We start from the raw sequence: 18557 nt of genomic DNA on the forward strand, positions 1-18557 counted from the left end.
TTGGGTTCTAAAGAATTATCAGAAACTTTGAACATCCCACAGAGCACCATTAAATCCATTATTAAAACATAGAAAGAATAATGCACCACAACAAACCTGCCAAGAGAGGGCCGCCCACCAAAACGCACGGACCAGGCAAGGAGGGCATTAATCAGAGGCAACAAAGAGACCAATGATAACCCTGAAGGAGCTGCAAAGATCCACAGAGGAGATTTGAGTATCTGTCCATAGGACCACTTTAAGCCGTACCCTCCACAGAGCTGGGCTTTATGGAATGAATGGACAGAAAAAAAGGCATTGCTTAAAGAAAAAAATAAGCAAGGACTGCCACAGGAAAGGAACACCCAGAGTTACTTCTGCTGCAGAAGACAAGTTCATTAGAATTAATTGCACCTCAGATTGCAGCCCAAATAAATACTTCACAGAGTTTGAGTAACATCAACTGTTCAGAGAAGACTGCTTGAATTAGTCCTTCATGGTCGAATTGCTGCAAAGAAACCACTACTAAAGGACACCGATAATAAGAAGAGACTTGCATGGGCCAAGAAACACAAGCAATGGACATTCGACCGGTGGAAATCTGTCGTTTGGTCTGATGAGTCAAAATTTGAGATTTTTGGTTCCAACATCTGTGTCTTGAGATGCAGAGTAAGTGAACAGATTATCTCTGTATGTGTTGTTCCCACCGTGAAGCATGGAGGAGGAGGTGTGAAAGGCACACTTAACCATCATGGCTACCACGTCATTCTGCAACTATACACCATCCCATCTGGTTTGCGCATAGTGAGACTATCATTTGTTTTTCAACAGGACAATGACCCAAAACATACCTCCAGGCTGTGTAAGGGCTATTTGACCAAGAAGGAGAGTGATGGAGTGCTGCATCAGATGACCTGGCCTCCACATTCACCCGACCTCAACCCAATTGAGATGGTTTAGGATGAGTTGGACCACAGAGTGAAGGAAAAGCAGTGCTCAGCATATGTGGGAATTCCTTCAAGACTGTTGGAAAGTTGGAAAAGCATTCATGAAGCTGGTTGAGATAATGACAAGAGTGTGCAAAGCTGTCATCAAGGCAAAGGGTGGCTCCTTTGAAGAATCTCAAATATATAACATATTTTGATTTGTTTAATTAAAATCAAATCAAATCAAATGTATTTATATAGCCCTTCGTACATCAGCTGATATCTCAAAGTGCTGTACAGAAACCCAGCCTAAAACCCCAAACAGCAAGCAATGCAGGTGTAGAAGCACGGTGGCTAGGAAAAACTCACTAGAAAGGCCAAAACCTAGGAAGAAACCTAGAGAGGAAACGGGCTATGAGGGAGTTTACCACTTTTTTGGTTACTACATGATTCTATATGTGTTATTTCATAGTTTTGATGTCTTCACTATTATTCTATAATGTAGAAAATAGTCAAAATAAAGAAAAAACCTTGAATGAGTTGGTGAGTCCTGGTACTGTTTATGCAGTATATTTATATTCCGGAATCTGAGATTGCTCGTTCTGGTATTTCATAACTTATTTCCTTTCATATCTGGGGATTTGTGTGTCAGGTTTTGTATTGTTAAGTACCACTGTTAGACGTAGAAACATAAGCATTTCGCTGCACCTGCGATAATATCTGCTAAATATGTGTACGCGACCAATAACATTATGTTCGATTTATATGTGCTCCAGCTGCAGGGTCTTTTAATATCAGCAGTGATACGAGGTTGCTAAGCGAGGTGGCGACTGCATTCTGAAGAGGAAAGGATTGACTTCTGAAGGAGAGATGTTCATCATCATGCACCTTCAACATGCGTCCCAAATGGCATCCTATTACCTATATAGAGGATTACTTTTAATCAGGAACCATAGGGCTCATGTCAAAAGGATTGCACTATACAGGGTGCCATTTGGGACACAACCCAATCTACAGCCAGAAGCCTGCCAGCACTTCACAGCTCTTTACAGCCCCTAACAGACCTCACAGGATTACAGCATTACATCTCTGCCTGGAGGAAGGGCTTGGATCTTCTTTGATGAATGGTGATACATGTAAATGGACTTGTAGGAGAGAGAGAGAGGGAAGGAGAGAAAAGCAGGCTGAATAAAAACAGCTTTACATGTGAAAATACACCCAGTTTCCTTTTCTCTACCCACTTCCCTGTTCTCTGTGTGTGTGTGTGTGTGTGTGTGTGTGTGTGTGTGTGTGTGTGTGTGTGTGTGTGTGTGTGTGTGTGTGTGTGTGTGTGTGTGTGTGTGTGTGTGTGTGTGTGTGTTAGGTCGTGGCCAAAAGTTTTGACAATGACACAATTATATATTTTCACATAGTCTGCTGCCTCAGTTTGTATGATGGCAATTTGCATATACTCCAGAATGTTATGAAGAGTGATCAGATGAATTGCAATTAATTCCAAAGTCCCTCTTTGCCATAAAATCTAACTGAGTCCCCCCCAGAAAATTATACTGCACTTCAGCCCTGACACAAAAGGACCAGCTGACATCATGTCAGTGATGATCTCGTTAACACAGGTATGAGTGTTGACGAGGACAAGGCTGGAGATCACTCTGTCATGCTGATTGAGTTCAAACAAAAGTCTGGAAGCTTCAAAAGGAGGGTGGTGCTTGGAATCATTGTTCTTCCTCTGTCAATCATGGTTACCTGCAAGGAAACACGTGCCGTCATCATTGCTTTGCACAAAAAGGGCTTCGCAGACAATATTGCTGCCAGTAAGATTGCACCTAAATCAACCATTTATCGGATCATCAAGGACATCAAGGAGAGCGGTTCAATTGATGTGAAGAAGGCTACAGGGCGCCCAAGAAAGTCCAGCGTGCGTCAGGACCGTCTCCTAAAGTTGATTCAGCTGCGGGATCGGGGCACCACCAGTACAGAGCTTGCTCAGGAATGGCAGCAGGAAGGTATGAGTGCATCTGCATGCACAGTGAGACAAAGACTATTGGAGGATGGCCTGGTGTCAAGAAGGGCAGCAGAGAAGCCACTTCTCTCCAGGAAAAACATCAGGGACAAACTGATATTCTGCAGAAGGTACAGGGATTGGACTGCTGAGGACTGGGGTAAAGTCGTTTTCTCTGATGAATCCCCTTTCTGATTGTTTGGGGCATCTGGAAAAAAGCTTGTCCGGAGAAGACAAGGTGAGCGCTACCATCAGTCCTGTGTCATGCCAACAGTAAAGCATCCTGAGACCACTCATGTGTGGGGTTGCTTCTCAGCCAAGGGAGTGGGCTCACTCACAATTTTGCCTAAGAACACAGCCATGAATAAAGAATGGTACCAACACATCCTCCGAGAGCAACTTCTCCCAACCATCCAGGAACAGTTTGGTGATGAACAATGCCTTTTCCAACATGATGGAGCACCTTGCCATAAGGAAAAAGTGATAACTAAGTGGCCCGGGGAACAAAACATCGATATTTTGGTTCTATGGCCAGGAAACTCCTCAGACCTTAATCCCATTGACAACTTGTGGTCAATCCTCAAGAGGCGGGTGGACAAACAAAAACCCACAAATTCTGACAAACTCCAAGATTTGATTATGCAAGAATGGGCTGCCATCAGTCAGGATGTGGCCCAGAAGTTAATTGACAGCATGCCAGGGCAGATTGCAGAGGTCTTGAAAAAGAAGGGTCAACACTGCAAATATAGACTCTTTGCATCAACATCATGTAATTGTCAATAAAAGCCTTTGACACGTATGACATGCTTGTAATTATACTTCAGTATCCATAGTAACATCTGACACAAATATCTAAAAACACTGAAGCAGCAAACTTTGTGGAAATTAATATTTGTGTCATTTTCAAAACTTTTGGCCACAACTGTACAGTATGTGTTTCTGTGTGTGTATGTGTGTGTGTGTTTGCGTGTGTGTGTGTTTATTCCAGTAGTAGCAGCAGTATTGTGTGTGATGAATTAATTAGGTCTGTGAGCAGGCAGCATGTGGTTCCTCTCCCCAACACAAGTTGATTAGTGATACCAGCTGTCCCCCGTGTGTGTGTGAATGTGTATGTGTGTGTGTGCATGTCAATGTGCCATGCCCTTGCCAGCTGCCAAGCCACACCATGCCAGTACTATATGATTACCCACTGGCACTAAACCCAGACTGGAGCCAACCACCAGCCAGGAGGCCAAGATGGCCGACCATGGTAATCCCATAGTCCCTTCTCCCATCTCCACTCCTCTCCTATCCTATCCTCTCCTTTCATTGCTCCTCAATCCCCTCTCTCCCCACTCCTCTCCTATCCCTCTCCTCTCTCCCCCTCTCCTTTCATTGCTCCTCACTCCCCTCTCTCGCCACTCCTCTCCTATCCCTCTCCTCTCTCCCCCTCTCCTTTCATTGCTCCTCACTCCCCTCTCTCCCCACTCCTCTCCTATCCCTTTACTCTCTCCGCCTGTCCTTTAATTTCTCCTCACTCCCCTCTCTCCACTCTCTCCTCTCATCCCCAGTTTATATGTTAATAAATGAAGGTGTATTTACCTGGGAATATGTAGCATCAGGTGTGTTAAATTAAGGTGTATTTACCTGGGAATATGTAGCGTCAGGTGTGTTAAATTAAGATGTATTTACCTGGGAATATGTAGCATCAGGTGTGTTAAATTAAGGTGTATTTACCTGGGAATATGTAGCATCAGGTGTGTTAAATTAAGATGTATTTACCTGGGAATATGTAGCATCAGGTGTGTTAAATTAAGGTGTATTTACCTGGGAATATGTAGCATCAGGTGTGTTAAATTAAGATGTATTTACCTGGGAATATGTAGCATCAGGTGTGTTAAATTAAGATGTATTTACCTGGGAATATGTAGCATCAGGTGTGTTAAATTAAGATGTATTTACCTGGGAATATGTAGCATCAGGTGTGTTAAATTAAGATGTATTTACCTGGGAATATGTAGCGTCAGGTGTGTTAAATTAAGATGTATTTACCTGGGAATATGTAGCGTCAGGTGTGTTAAATTAAGATGTATTTACCTGGGAATATGTAGCATCAGGTGTGTTAAATTAAGATGTATTTACCTGGGAATATGTAGCGTCAGGTGTGTTAAATTAAGATGTATTTACCTGGGAATATGTAGCGTCAGGTGTGTTAAATTAAGGTGTATTTACCTGGGAATATGTAGCATCAGGTGTGTTAAATTAAGATGTATTTACCTGGGAATATGTAGCATCAGGTGTGTTAAATTAAGATGTATTTACCTGCGAATATGTAGCATCAGGTGTGTTAAATTAAGGTGTATTTACCTGGGAATATGTAGCGTCAGGTGTGTTAAATTAAGATGTATTTACCTGGGAATATGAAGCGTCCAGGTGTGTTACATTAAGGTGTATTTACCTGTGTATATGAAGCGTCCAGGTGTGTTACATTAAGGTGTATTTACCTGTGTATATGAAGCGTCCAGGTGTGTTACATTAAGGTGTATTTACCTGTGTATATGAAGCATCCAGGTGTGTTACATTAAGGTGTATTTACCTGTGTATATGAAGCGTCCAGGTGTGTTATATTAAGGTGTATTTACCTGTGTATATGAAGCATCCAGGTGTGTTATATTAAGGTGTATTTACCTGTGTATATGAAGCGTCCAGGTGTGTTATATTAAGGTGTATTTACCTGTGTATATGAAGCGTCCAGGTGTGTTAAATTAAGGTGTATTTACCTGTGTATATGAAGCATCCATGTGTGTTATATTAAGGTGTATTTACCTGTGTATATGAAGCGTCCAGGTGTGTTACATTAAGGTGTATTTACCTGTGTATATGAAGCGTCCAGGTGTGTTATATTAAGGTGTATTTACTTGTGTATATGAAGCGTCCAGGTGTGTTACATTAAGGTGTATTTACCTGTGTATATGAAGCGTCCAGGTGTGTTATATTAAGGTGTATTTACCTGTGTATATGAAGCGTCCAGGTGTGTTACATTAAGGTGTATTTACCTGTGTATATGAAGCGTCCAGGTGTGTTATATTAAGGTGTATTTCCCTGTGTATATGAAGCGTCCAGGTGTGTTACATTAAGGTGTATTTACCTGTGTATATGAAGCGTCCAGGTGTGTTACATTAAGGTGTATTTACCTGTGTATATGAAGCGTCCAGGTGTGTTATATTAAGGTGTATTTACCTGTGTATATGAAGCGTCCAGGTGTGTTACATTAAGGTGTATTTACCTGTGTATATGAAGCGTCCAGGTGTGTTACATTAAGGTGTATTTACCTGTGTATATGAAGCGTCCAGGTGTGCCCTTGCAGAACTGTTTAGACTTGTATGACAGAGTGACCTCTACAACCCCAGGGATGTGTCTTGGGGGAGTCTGCACCCGGATGGCGTGGGCTGTGATGAGCTACGGAGGGGGACAGGGGACAAAGGAAGGTTGTAATATTACATATCTACTTCACTTGCTAGAGGTGTCACTACAGACCCTGGTTCGATTCTAGGCTGTATCACAACTGGCCGTGATTGGGAGTCCCATAGGGTGGTGCACAATTGGCCCAGCGTTGTCCGAGTTTGGCCGGTGTATTCATCTCATTGTAAATAAGAATTTGTTCTTAACTGACAGTTAAAAAAAGGTTAAATAAAATGTTAATAAAAACAAGTTCTATACAGTGACTTCGGAAAGTATTCAGACCCCTAGACTTTTTCCACATTTTGTTGGGTTACAGCCTTATTATAAAAATGTTTACATAGTTTTTTCCCCTCATCAATGTACAACAATACCCCATAATGACAAAGCAAAAATTGATTTTGGGATTTTTTGTGAAGAAAAAACAAGAAAAAAACAACTGAAATATCACATTTACATAAGTATTCAGACCGTTTCCTCAGTACTTTGTTGAAGCACCTTTGGCAGCAATTTCAGCCTTGAGTCTTCTTGGGTGTGATGCTACAAGCTTAGCACACCTGTATTTGGGGAGTTTCTCCCATTCTTCTCTGCAGATCCTCTCAATCTCTGTCAGGTTGGATGGGGAGCGTCGATGTACAGATATTTTTAGATCTCTCCAGAGATGTTTGATTGAGTTCAAGTCTGGGCTCTGGCTGGGCCACTCAAGGACATTCAGAGATTTGTCCCGAAGTCTTGCCTGTCAGCTTAGGGTCGTTGTCCTGTTGGAAAGTGAACCTTTCACCCCAGTCTGAGGTCCTGAGCGCTCTGGAGCATGTTTTCATCAAGGATCTCTCTGTACTTTGCTCCGTTCATCTTTCTCTCAACCCTGACTAGTCTCCCAGTCCCTGCTGTTGACAAACATCCCCACAGCATGATGCTGCCATCACCATGCTTCACCTTAGGGATGGTGCCACCACCATGCTTCACCTTAGGGATGGTGCCACCACCATGCTTCACCTTAGGGATGGTGCCACCATCATGTTTCACCTTAGGGATGGTACCACCACCATGCTTCACCATAGGGATGGTGCCACCACCGTGCTTCACCTTAGGGATGCTGCCACCACCATGCTTCACCTTAGGGAGGTGCCACCATCATGCTTCACCTTAGGGATGGTGCCACCACCATGCTTCACCTTAGGGATGGTGCCAGGTTTCCCACAGACATGGCTCTTGGCATTCAGGCCAAAGAGTTCAATTTTGCTTTCATCAGACCAGACAATCTTGTTTCTCATGGTGTGAGCGTCCTTTAGGTGCGTTTTGGCAAACTCCAAGCGGGCTGTCATGTACCTTTTACTGAGGAGTGTCTTCCGTCTGGCCACTCTACCATAAAGACCTGATTGGTTGAGTGCTACAGAGATGGTTGTCCTTCCGGAAGGTTCTCTCATCTCCACAGGGGAACTCTGGAGCTCTGTCAGTGACCATCGGGTTCTTGGTCAGCTCCCTGAACAAGGATCTTCTTCCCCGATTGCTCAGTTTGGCCGGGCGAACAGCTCCAGAAAGAGCCTCGGTGGTTCCAAACTTCTAACCCTCACCCTAACCCCCAAAAACTCTATTTAACCCTTGCTACTAACCCTAACTCTTAGCGTAATTCTAACCTTAACCCTAAACCCCCCAGAAATAACATTTGACCTTGTGGGGACCAACAAAATGTCCCCAGTTTGTGAAATGTTTGTTTGTTCACTATTTTTTGTCAAACAAACACACACACACACACACACACACACACACACACACACACACACACACACACACACACACACACACACACACACACACACACACACACACACACACACACACACACACACACACACACACAAACAGATTAATGTGCTACTGACCTCACTCCAGACCAGCATGGTACCAAATATGACCTGAAGTCCATCAAAGAAGTTTTCTCCAATGATAATGACTGTCGCCCCGCCTGTAGTCCAGCCCTCACTGGGGCTGATGGCCTTGATACAAGGGGTGGCTGTTGAAGGAGGGAGGGAGATCAGAAATATAGCTTTAACTCCCACAGTACAGTTTCTCCCTTTTGATTGATTCTATGAAGAGAAAAACTCAATTCTCCAATTCATAAGCAGGTCTGCTGTGAGGCGTAATACTGACCCCTGGATCTTATGATTACAGGCTTTACATTACTGGATCAGATTGGAGAAAAGAACAGCAGTGGAATTACAAATAAATAATAAATAAAGGCTTAATCTCCTCAACTTTACAGATCTCAGCTTGTCAGACATGATGTCATTCTCCAAAGCAGGGTAATCCACTTTACTACAGAATGACTTCTGCTCTTTCCTCATCTCTCTTCTGCCTCTCTCTCCTCTCTTTCTTTACCCTCCTCTCTCTCTCTGTCATCCTTCCCTTTCCTCTCTCTTCACTCTCCTCTCTCTCCCCTCCCTCCGCTGCCTCTCTCCCTTTTCATCTCTCCTCTTCATCCTGCAAGTATTTTCATCGACCCTGATGGTGTGTGTGTGTGAGTCAACCAGATGGTGAAACATGAATCCATGTGATATGATTAACATTTGGGGTCTTCCTCGCTGCCATCTGTTGTGTTCGTTGCTCCTCTAGTACTGCCTATCGCAAGCCCTGATACCGCAATACATATCATTGTGCACTGATTGCCTAGTACGGCCTCAAACAGGCCCTGATACTTCACAAAACACTTAGAGGTCCTCCTCTCCTCTCCTCTCCTCTCCTCTCCTCTCCTCTCCCATGAATCATTCTTCTCTCAGTTCCCCTTCTTCTTCCATCTCTACTCTCACACCTATCTTCTCTCCCCCATGCTCCCTGACTCTCTTCCCTGTAATGTTGTGTTCTCCTCCACTCTCTTCCCTGTAATGTTGTGTTCTCCTCCACTCTCTTCCCCGTAATGTTGTGTTCTCCTCCACTCTCTTCCCTGTAGTGTTGTGTTCTCCTCCACTCTCTTCCCTGTAATGTTGTGTTCTCCTCCACTCTCTTCCCTGTAATGTTGTGTTCTCCTCCACTCTCTTCCCTGTAATGTTGTGTTCTCCTCCACTCTCTTCCCTGTAATGCTGTGTTCTCCTCCACTCTCTTCCCTGTAATGTTGTGTTCTCCTCCACTCTCTTCCCTGTAATGTTGTGTTCTCCTCCACTCTCTTCCCTGTAATGTTGTGTTCTCCTCCACTCTCTTCCCTCTCTTCCCTGTAGTGTTGTGTTCTCCTCCACTCTCTTCCCTGTAATGTTGTGTTCTCCTCCACTCTCTTCCCTGTAATGCTGTGTTCTCCTCCACTCTCTTCCCTGTAATGTTGTGTTCTCCTCCACTCTCTTCCCTGTAATGTTGTGTTCTCCTCCACTCTCTTCCCAGTAATGTTGTGTTCTCCCCCACTCTCTTCCCTATAATGTTGTGTTCTCCTCCACTCTCTTCCCTGTAATGTTGTGTTCTCCCCCACTCCCAGCTCTGTAATGTTGTGTTCTCCTCCACTCTCTTCCCTGTAATGTTGTGTTCTCCTCCACTCTCTTCCCAGTAATGTTGTGTTCTCCTCCACTCTCTTCCCTGTAATGTTGTGTTCTCCTCCACTCTCTTCCCTGTAATGTTGTGTTCTCCTCCACTCTCTTCCCTGTAATGTTGTGTTCTCCTCCACTCTCTTCCCTGTAATGTTGTGTTCTCCTCCACTCTCTTCCCTGTAATGTTGTGTTCTCCTCCACTCTCTTCCCTGTAATGTTGTGTTCTCCTCCACTCTCTTCCCTGTAATGTTGTGTTCTCCTCCACTCTGTTCCCTGTAATGTTGTGTTCTCCTCCACTCTCTTCCCTGTAATGTTGTGTTCTCCTCCACTCTCTTCCCTGTAATGTTGTGTTCTCCTCCACTCTCTTCCCTGTAATGTTGTGTTCTCCCCCTGCTCTATTCCTTCTATTCCTTATTTCTTCCCTCTGCATATGGGCCCTGGTGTAAAATACTACACCATTTAGGGAATAGGGTGCCATTTGGGACACAGACCTAGAAAATAGTCATCACTGACTTAAAACTTAACGCTGAATCTTAATGTAATCTAGTGTGCGCTATCACCCAAATCCAGTCGTAGTTTGATCACAATGGTCCCTGGGGTTGAGGTCGTTCCACATCGGAAAAATATGTTTCTGTTATTTACCGTCAGGGAAAAGATAATGAGAATCTAACTGGATTACTTTGAGTTGGAGGAATCTGAGCAGGCTCTAAATCATTACAAAGTATTAGGGGTTTCAGTGTGTGTGTGTGTGTGTGTGTGTGTGTGTGTGTGTGTGTGTGTGTGTGTGTGTGTGTGTGTGTGTGTGTGTGTGTGTGTGTGTGTGTGTGTGTGTGTGTGTGTGTGTGTGTGTGTGTGTGTGTGTGTGTGTGTGTGTGTGTGTGTTCGGTCGCGTGAGATTGAGCATGCTTGTGTGTGTTAACCTGGGAAAAGCTTTGGGAGAGGGGTAGAGGCTGGATGATAAACCCAGCCAGGTCTCATAGGAAATAAGCTCAGCGTTGTCTTTAAGCTTCCTGGGCTCTCATGAACCATAGTCCTGCTACGACACATGGTCCTCATAAGACACTATGGCAGTTCTAACAAGAGCCGGCCACTGGGGGAATACAGGATTCACTGCTGGTCTCATCATCTTAGAGGGAAAAGGAAGGAGAGGAGAGGGGGTGATAGGAGAGGAAAAGGAAGGAGAGGAGAGGGGGATAAGAATGGAAAAGGAAGGAGAGGGAGAGAACAGAGGAAAGGGAAGGAGAGAAGAGGGGGGGAGAAGAGAGGAGAGGAGAGGAGAGGAGAGGAGGGGAGAGGAGAGGAGAGGAGAGGAGAGGGGGGGAGAAGAGAGGAAAATGAAGGAGAGGAGAGGGGGTGAGAAGAGAGGAAAAGGAAGGAGAGGAGAGGGGGGGGAAGAGAGGAAAAGGAAGGAGAGGAGAGGGGGGAGAAGAGAGGAAAAGGAAGGAGAGGAGAGAAGAGGAGAGGAGAGGGGGAGAAGAGAGGAAAGGAAGGAGAGGAGAGGAGAGGGGGAGAAGAGAGGAAAAGGAAGGAAAGGAGAGGGGGAGAAGAGAGGAATAGGAAGGAGAGGAGAGGAGAGGGGGAGAAGAGAGGAAAAGGAAGGAGAGGAGAGGAGAGGGGGAGGAGAGAGGAAAAGGAAGGAGAGGAGAGGGGGAGAAGAGAGGAGAGGAGAGGGGGGAAGAGAGGAAAAGGAAGGAGAGGAGAGGAGGTGAGAAGAGAGGGAGAGGAGATGAGAGGAGAGGAGAGAAGAGGAAAAGGAAGGAGAGGAGAGGAGGAGGAGAGAGGAAAAGGAAGGAGAGGAGAGGGGGAGAAGAGAGGAGAGGAGAGGGGGGAAGAGAGGAAAAGTAAGGAGAGGAGAGGAGGTGAGAAGAGAGGGAGAGGAGATGAGAGGAGAGGAGAGGAGAGGAAAAGGAAGGAGAGGAGGGGGGAAGAAGAGAGGAAAAGGAAGGAGAGGGGGTGAGAAGAGAGGAAAAGGGAGGAGAGGGGGTGAGAAGAGAGGAAAAGGAAGGAGAGGAGAGGGTAAGAGAAGAGAGGAGAGGAGAGGAGAGGGGGGGAAGAGAGGAAAAGGAAGGAGAGGAGAGGAGGTGAGAAGAGAAGAGAGGAAAAGGAAGGAGAGGAGAGGAGAGGAGAGGGGGAGAAGAGGAAAAGGAAGGAGAGGAGAGGTGAGAAGAGAGGAAAAGGAAGGAGAGGAGGGGGGAAGAAGAGAGGAAAATGAAGGAGAGGAGAGGGGGTGAGAAGAGAGGAAAAGGAAGGAGAGGAGAGGGGTTGAGAAAAGAGGAAAAGGAAGGAGAGGAGAGGGGGTGAGAAGAGAGAAAAGGAAGGAGCGGGGGGAGAGAGAGAAATAAAGTGAGGGAAGAGGGTGGTATTGATAGAGTTGAGGAGGGAGAAGGAGAGGAGAGGAGAGAGGGAGAAGAGAGGAAAAGGAAGGAGAGGACAGGAGGTGAGAAGAGAGGAAAAAGGAGGGAGAGGAGAGGGGGAGAAGAGAGGAAAAGGAAGGAGAGGAGAGTGGGTGAGAAGAGAAGAAAAGGAAGGAGAGGAGAGGCGAGGGGGAAGAAGAGAGGAGAAGGAAGGAGAGGAGAGGGGGGATAAGAGAGGAAAATGAAGGAGAGGAGATGAGGGAGAGGAGAGGAGAGGGGGGAGAACAGAGGAAAAGGAAGGAGAGGAGAGGAGAGGGGGGAGAAGAGAGGAAAAGGAAGGAGAGGAGAGTGGGGGAGAGGAGAGGGGGAGAACAGAGGAAAAGGAAGGAATGGAGAGGGGGGGAAGAGAGGAAAAGGAAGGAGAGGAGGGGGGGGAGAAGAGAGGAAAAGGAAGGAGAGGAGAGGAGAGGAGAGGGGGAGAAGAGAGGAAAAGGAAGGAGAGGAGAGGGGGAGAAGAGAGGAAAAGGAAGGAGAGGAGGGGGGAGAAGAGAGAGAAATAAAGTGAGGGAAGAGGGAGGTAGTGATAGAGTTGAGGAGGGAGAAAAAGATAGAGAGAGTTTACCATGCTCCAGGTACGAGGGTGTTCCTTCTGAAGGGTCTTGTCTCCTGGCCCGGCGACCGTGTTTAGAGTTGTTGTGGACAAACATGTTGTCAGACACAGAGAGGACATGTCCGTCCACACTCACCGTGGTAGACACCACCACCTGGGACAGACAGGGACAGGAGGCACAAGAGACATAGAGGAAAAGGGGACAGGGGTACAGACAAGGACACGTGAGACAGAACCTGAAAGCTACCATCAAATAGCATTACTGTTGTGTCTAATGAAATGATGTAAAATGAGGCTTCATGGTTCTCTCTCTCCCACCTGAAAGCGTCTCATGTCTCGTGGGTTCCCTGCATTCTTCAAACAGTTCTGGTTGCATTTCAGGAAGAACTTGAGGAAGAACCTGAAGAGAGAGGAGACCAGAAAACAGTCTCATGCATCATCGCTTTTGTTTCCTGACCTAATAGAGCTGCGTGTAATCAGACAGCAATGAGAGCAGCCACTGTCTGAGTGTGTGTACCACACAGGGTGATTTGATGCATCTGGTGCAGTTGTGCAGTAGTTAGAGGGAAGGTGCATGCCTACTTCCCACCTGCTTGTAACCCTCTCGCTTACAGCTTGCTTCCGCTGGTGAGCACTTGTGGCAAACCGGGAAGCAAACTCTGTATGTAAGCCTTCACTTGCTAGTATACAGCCTCTCCTTCACCAAGACGCCTGCCGGGCCTCCTCGTGGTAACACCTGTTAACTGGGCGTCCCCGTGGTCCCAGGCTCACTCGGCAGGGGATCTTGGAGCTACAGCAGTACCCAGAGGTGCAGTGCACAGGCCCACATTATGTGGACACGCCCTGGCATCGGCCAACCACCGTGCCACTGCCTTGTGGGTAAGTCTGGGAAGACAACGTTTATGGGAGCTCACCCTGTGAGAAAAGTAACATGCTGGCGGCGTGCAACAGGCGGTAATTCTACGGAGATAATGGTCGTCTTGGACTTTTTTCCATGTCACCAGAGCCCATTCCAACAGCGAATCAATGATGTTGGGGCAAGCACATCCTCTATGTCCCCTATGTGCCCTATGTCTCCTTGTACACAGATGACTGCGCTCGTGGCCCGTACCCCAGAAGCTGTACAAGCCACCCTCACAGCAGCTGTTAGAGCATACAGCAGAATGGGGCTGTCTGTTAACATCCCAAAACAGAGGTCCCAAGTCAGTGGTCATCTGATCCTGATAGCACCCTGATAGCACCCGGACAGCACCCTGACAGCACCCTGACAGCAGCCGGACAGCACCCTGACAGCACCCTGACAGCAGCCGGACCTCTAAGCTTCTGCTTTCACCTGTCTGATCTGATTCACCATCCATCACCACTCTCTCTGTACTTAACAAATATGTGTTGATCCCTCTGCATTTATCATTCTGTGGCCCTGACCCTGTTTATCAATACATGTTGTTCCAATGGTACCTTATTCCCTTTATAGTGCACTACTGTTGACCAGGGCCCATAGGGTAGTGCACTACTGTTGACCAGGGCCCATAGGGTAGTGCACTACTGTTGACCAGGGCCCATAGGGTAGTGCACTACTATTGACCGGGTCCCATAGGGTAGTGCACTACTATTGACCGGGTCCCATAGGGTAGTGCACTACTATTGACCGGGTCCCATAGGGTAGTGCACTACTATTGACCGGGTCCCATAGGGTAGTGCACTACTGTTGACCAGGGCCCATAGGGTAGTGCACTACTATTGACCGGGTCCCATAGGGTAGTGCACTACTATTGACCAGGGCCCATAGGGTAGGTAGTGCACTACTATTGACCGGGTCCCATAGGGTAGTGCACTACTATTGACCGGGTCCCATAGGGTAGTGCACTACTATTGACCGGGTCCCATAGGGTAGTGCACTACTATTGACCGGGTCCCATAGGGTAGTGCACTATTGTTGACCAGGGCCCATAGGGTAGGTAGTGCACTACTATTGACCGGGTCCCATAGGGTAGTGCACTACTATTGACCAGGGCCCATAGGGTAGTGCACTACTGTTGACCAGGGCCCATAGGGTAGGTAGTGCACTACTATTGACCGGGTCCCATAGGGTAGTGCACTACTGTTGACCAGGGCCCATAGGGTAGGTAGTGCACTACTATTGACCGGGTCCCATAGGGTAGTGCACTACTATTGACCGGGTCCCATAGGGTAGTGCACTACTATTGACCAGGGCCCATAGGGTAGGTAGTGCACTACTATTGACCGGGTCCCATAGGGTAGTGCACTACTATTGACCGGGTCCCATAGGGTAGTGCACTACTATTGACCGGGTCCCATAGGGTAGTGCACTACTATTGACCGGGTCCCATAGGGTAGTGCACTACTGTTGACCAGGGCCCATAGGGTAGTGCACTACTATTGACCAGGTCCCATAGGGTAGTGCACTACTATTGACCGGGTCCCATAGGGTAGTGCACTACTATTGACCAGGGCCCATAGGGTAGGTAGTGCACTACTATTGACCGGGTCCCATAGGGTAGTGCACTACTATTGACCGGGTCCCATAGGGTAGTGCACTACTATTGACCGGGTCCCATAGGGTAGTGCACTACTATTGACCGGGTCCCATAGGGTAGTGCACTACTGTTGACCAGGGCCCATAGGGTAGGTAGTGCACTACTATTGACCGGGTCCCATAGGGTAGTGCACTACTATTGACCGGGTCCCATAGGGTAGTGCACTACTATTGACCAGGGCCCATAGGGTAGGTAGTGCACTACTATTGACCGGGTCCCATAGGGTAGTGCACTACTATTGACCGGGTCCCATAGGGTAGTGCACTACTATTGACCGGGTCCCATAGGGTAGTGCACTACTATTGACCGGGTCCCATAGGGTAGTGCACTACTGTTGACCAGGGCCCATAGGGTAGTGCACTACTATTGACCGGGTCCCATAGGGTAGTGCACTACTATTGACCGGGTCCCATAGGGTAGTGCACTACTATTGACCAGGGCCCATAGGGTAGGTAGTGCACTACTATTGACCGGGTCCCATAGGGTAGTGCACTACTATTGACCGGGTCCCATAGGGTAGTGCACTACTATTGACCGGGTCCCATAGACCGGGTCCCATAGGGTAGTCACTACTATAGACCAGAGCCCTATAGGGTAGCACTACTATTGACCGGGTCCCATAGGGTAGTGCACTACTGTTGACCAGGGCCCATAGGGTAGGTAGTGCACTACTATTGACCGGGTCCCATAGGGTAGTGCACTACTATTGACCGGGTCCCATAGGGTAGTGCACTACTATTGACCAGGGCCCATAGGGTAGGTAGTGCACTACTATTGACCGGGTCCCATAGGGTAGTGCACTACTATTGACCGGGTCCCATAGGGTAGTGCACTACTATTGACCGGGTCCCATAGGGTAGTGCACTACTATTGACCGGGTCCCATAGGGTAGTGCACTACTGTTGACCAGGGCCCATAGGGTAGTGCACTACTATTGACCAGGGCCCATAGGGTAGTGCACTACTATTGACCAGGGCCCATAGGGTAGTGCACTACTATTGACCAGGGCCCATAGGGTAGTGCACTACTATTGACCGGGTCCCATAGGGTAGTGCACTACTATTGAACAGGGCCCATAGGGTAGTGCACTACTATTGACCAGGGCCCATAGGGTAGTGCACTACTATTGACCAGGGCCCATAGGGTAGTGCACTACTATTGACCGGGTCCCATAGGGTAGTGCACTACTGTTGACCAGGGCCCATAGGGTAGTGCACTACTATTGACCAGGGCCCATAGGGTAGTGCACTACTATTGACCAGGGCCCATAGGGTAGTGCACTACTATTGACCAGGGCCCATAGGGTAGTGCACTACTGTTGACCAGGGCCCATAATCACTGGTTCCAGGCAGTTTAGAGCTGCTAGTCTGCTGCCATTGGACAACAGAGCTGCATATATTAACCACACAGAACCTCTCTCTCTCTCTCTCTCTCTCTCTCTCTCTCTCTCTCTCTCTCTCTCTCTCTCTCTCTCTCTCTCTCTCTCTCTCTCTCTCTCTCTCTCTCTCTCTCTCTCTCTCTCTCTCTCTCTCTCTCTCTCTCTCTCTCTCTCTCTCTCTCTCTCTCTCTCTCTCTCTCTCTCTCTCTCTCTCTCTCTCTCTCTCTCTCTCTCTCTCGTAATTACCCAGAGCAACACAAATGACTGTGGAAGTGAATTTCTGTAAAATGGCTGCATGGCCTCTTGGAGCCTGACGGTGGAATACACGAGCACACACACACACACACACACACACACACACACACACACACACACACACACACACACACACACACACACACACACACACACACACACACACACACACACCCGAGCCCGGCGGCTGAAAACAGGTGTGAATAATTACAAACACAGACGGCATATCTGGGATAATTGAATGATCACACGCTTTCATCAAATTATGAGGGGGATTATTTGTCACTTTAGTACAATGAAACACACAATCATCCTCCCACTCAGTTAAAAAAATATACCAATCAAAGCAGCAAAGCAATAATAACGCAATTTATAAGTAATCCCTGTAGCGACCAAAATATTATTCCAACAAGAAAACTTGTGAATTTCCAAAAGTACGGAAGCCTCAAAGGGTCAATCATCTGATCCACTGATCATGTAAGAACAGTGAGTTTGAGTGTCTGATAGGGGTGGCAGGGTAGCCTAGTGGTTAGTGCGTTGGACTAGTAACTGGAAGAGCTGCAAATTCAAACCCCCGAGCTGACAAGGTACAAATCTGTCATTCTGCCCCTGAACAGGCAGTTAGCCCACTGTTCCTAGGCCGTCATTGAAAATGAGAATTTGTTCTTAACTTGCCTAGTAAAATATCAAAATGCCCTTGCTCCAACTCTTCTTTGTCTTCATTATACTTCCTAACCTTTACCCCTTCAACCCTTCTTTTCTCTCTCCTCAATTATCCTACTATCTCTGTCCTCTATTCTCCTACTGTTTCTCTCCTCTATTCTCCTACTGTCTCTCTCCTCTATTCTCCTACTATCTCTGTCCTCTATTCTCCTACTGTCTCTCTCCTCTATTCTCCTACTGTCTCTCTCCTCTATTCTCCTACTATCTCTCTCCTCTATTCTCCTACTGTCTCTCTCCTCTATTCTCCTACTATCTCTCTCCTCTATTCTCCTACTGTCTCTCTCCTCTATGCTCCTACTGTCTCTCCTCACTTTTCTTCTACTGCCTCTCTCCAGCATACTTTTTCTTTCTCTCTCTTGTGTTCTGTGTTTCTGTTGACAGTTGGTAAATGGCTGTAGGTGAGACTATAGCTCAGCCCTCCATCTGCCATCCTCCTCATCACTCATACTATTTATATTTACATCTGTCTCTCTCTCTCATTTCTCTTTCTCCCTCTATCTCTTCTACTGTCCCTTCTCTGTCCTCCTCCTATCCTTCTCTTTGAGCTATGTGCCATGTCATACAGATCATCCTCACTACAGTAGCCTAGCATCGGTCTCCTAAACTAATTCATCAGGTCTGAATCCCAAATGGCACCCAACTCCCTACAAAGTGCAATAGTTTTGATCAGAGACCTATGGGCCCTGGTCAAATGTAGTGTACTAAGTAGGGAATAGCGTGCCCAGGTGATACTCACTCTGCTCTGAAGGTGAACCATTTGTCTCTGGGGTTAATAAAGAGATACATAACCACTTCCCCTTGTCTGATACTGTACTGATGGAGCTGAGG

At 46.9% G+C, this 18557-nt stretch overlaps 1 protein-coding gene across 4 annotated transcripts in view; it reads right to left on the reverse strand.

The window, feature by feature from the left end:
* Positions 1-18557, reverse strand: part of LOC118372978 (transcription factor COE1-A-like) — a 139406-nt gene that overhangs the window by 55397 nt on the left and 65452 nt on the right. For all 4 annotated transcript variants that reach the window (XM_052487818.1, XM_052487817.1, XM_052487816.1 and 1 more), the window contains exons 7-10: positions 13134-13215; positions 12828-12969; positions 8226-8356; positions 6216-6342 (exon numbers count right to left, since the gene is read on the reverse strand). In XM_052487818.1, the coding sequence (XP_052343778.1) occupies positions 6216-6342; positions 8226-8356; positions 12828-12969; positions 13134-13215 (482 nt within the window). The remainder of the gene's footprint in view (positions 1-6215; positions 6343-8225; positions 8357-12827; positions 12970-13133; positions 13216-18557) is intronic.

Source organism: Oncorhynchus keta, chromosome 30 (genome assembly GCF_023373465.1).
Source record: "Oncorhynchus keta strain PuntledgeMale-10-30-2019 chromosome 30, Oket_V2, whole genome shotgun sequence".
Taxonomy (NCBI): Eukaryota; Metazoa; Chordata; class Actinopteri; order Salmoniformes; family Salmonidae; genus Oncorhynchus; species Oncorhynchus keta.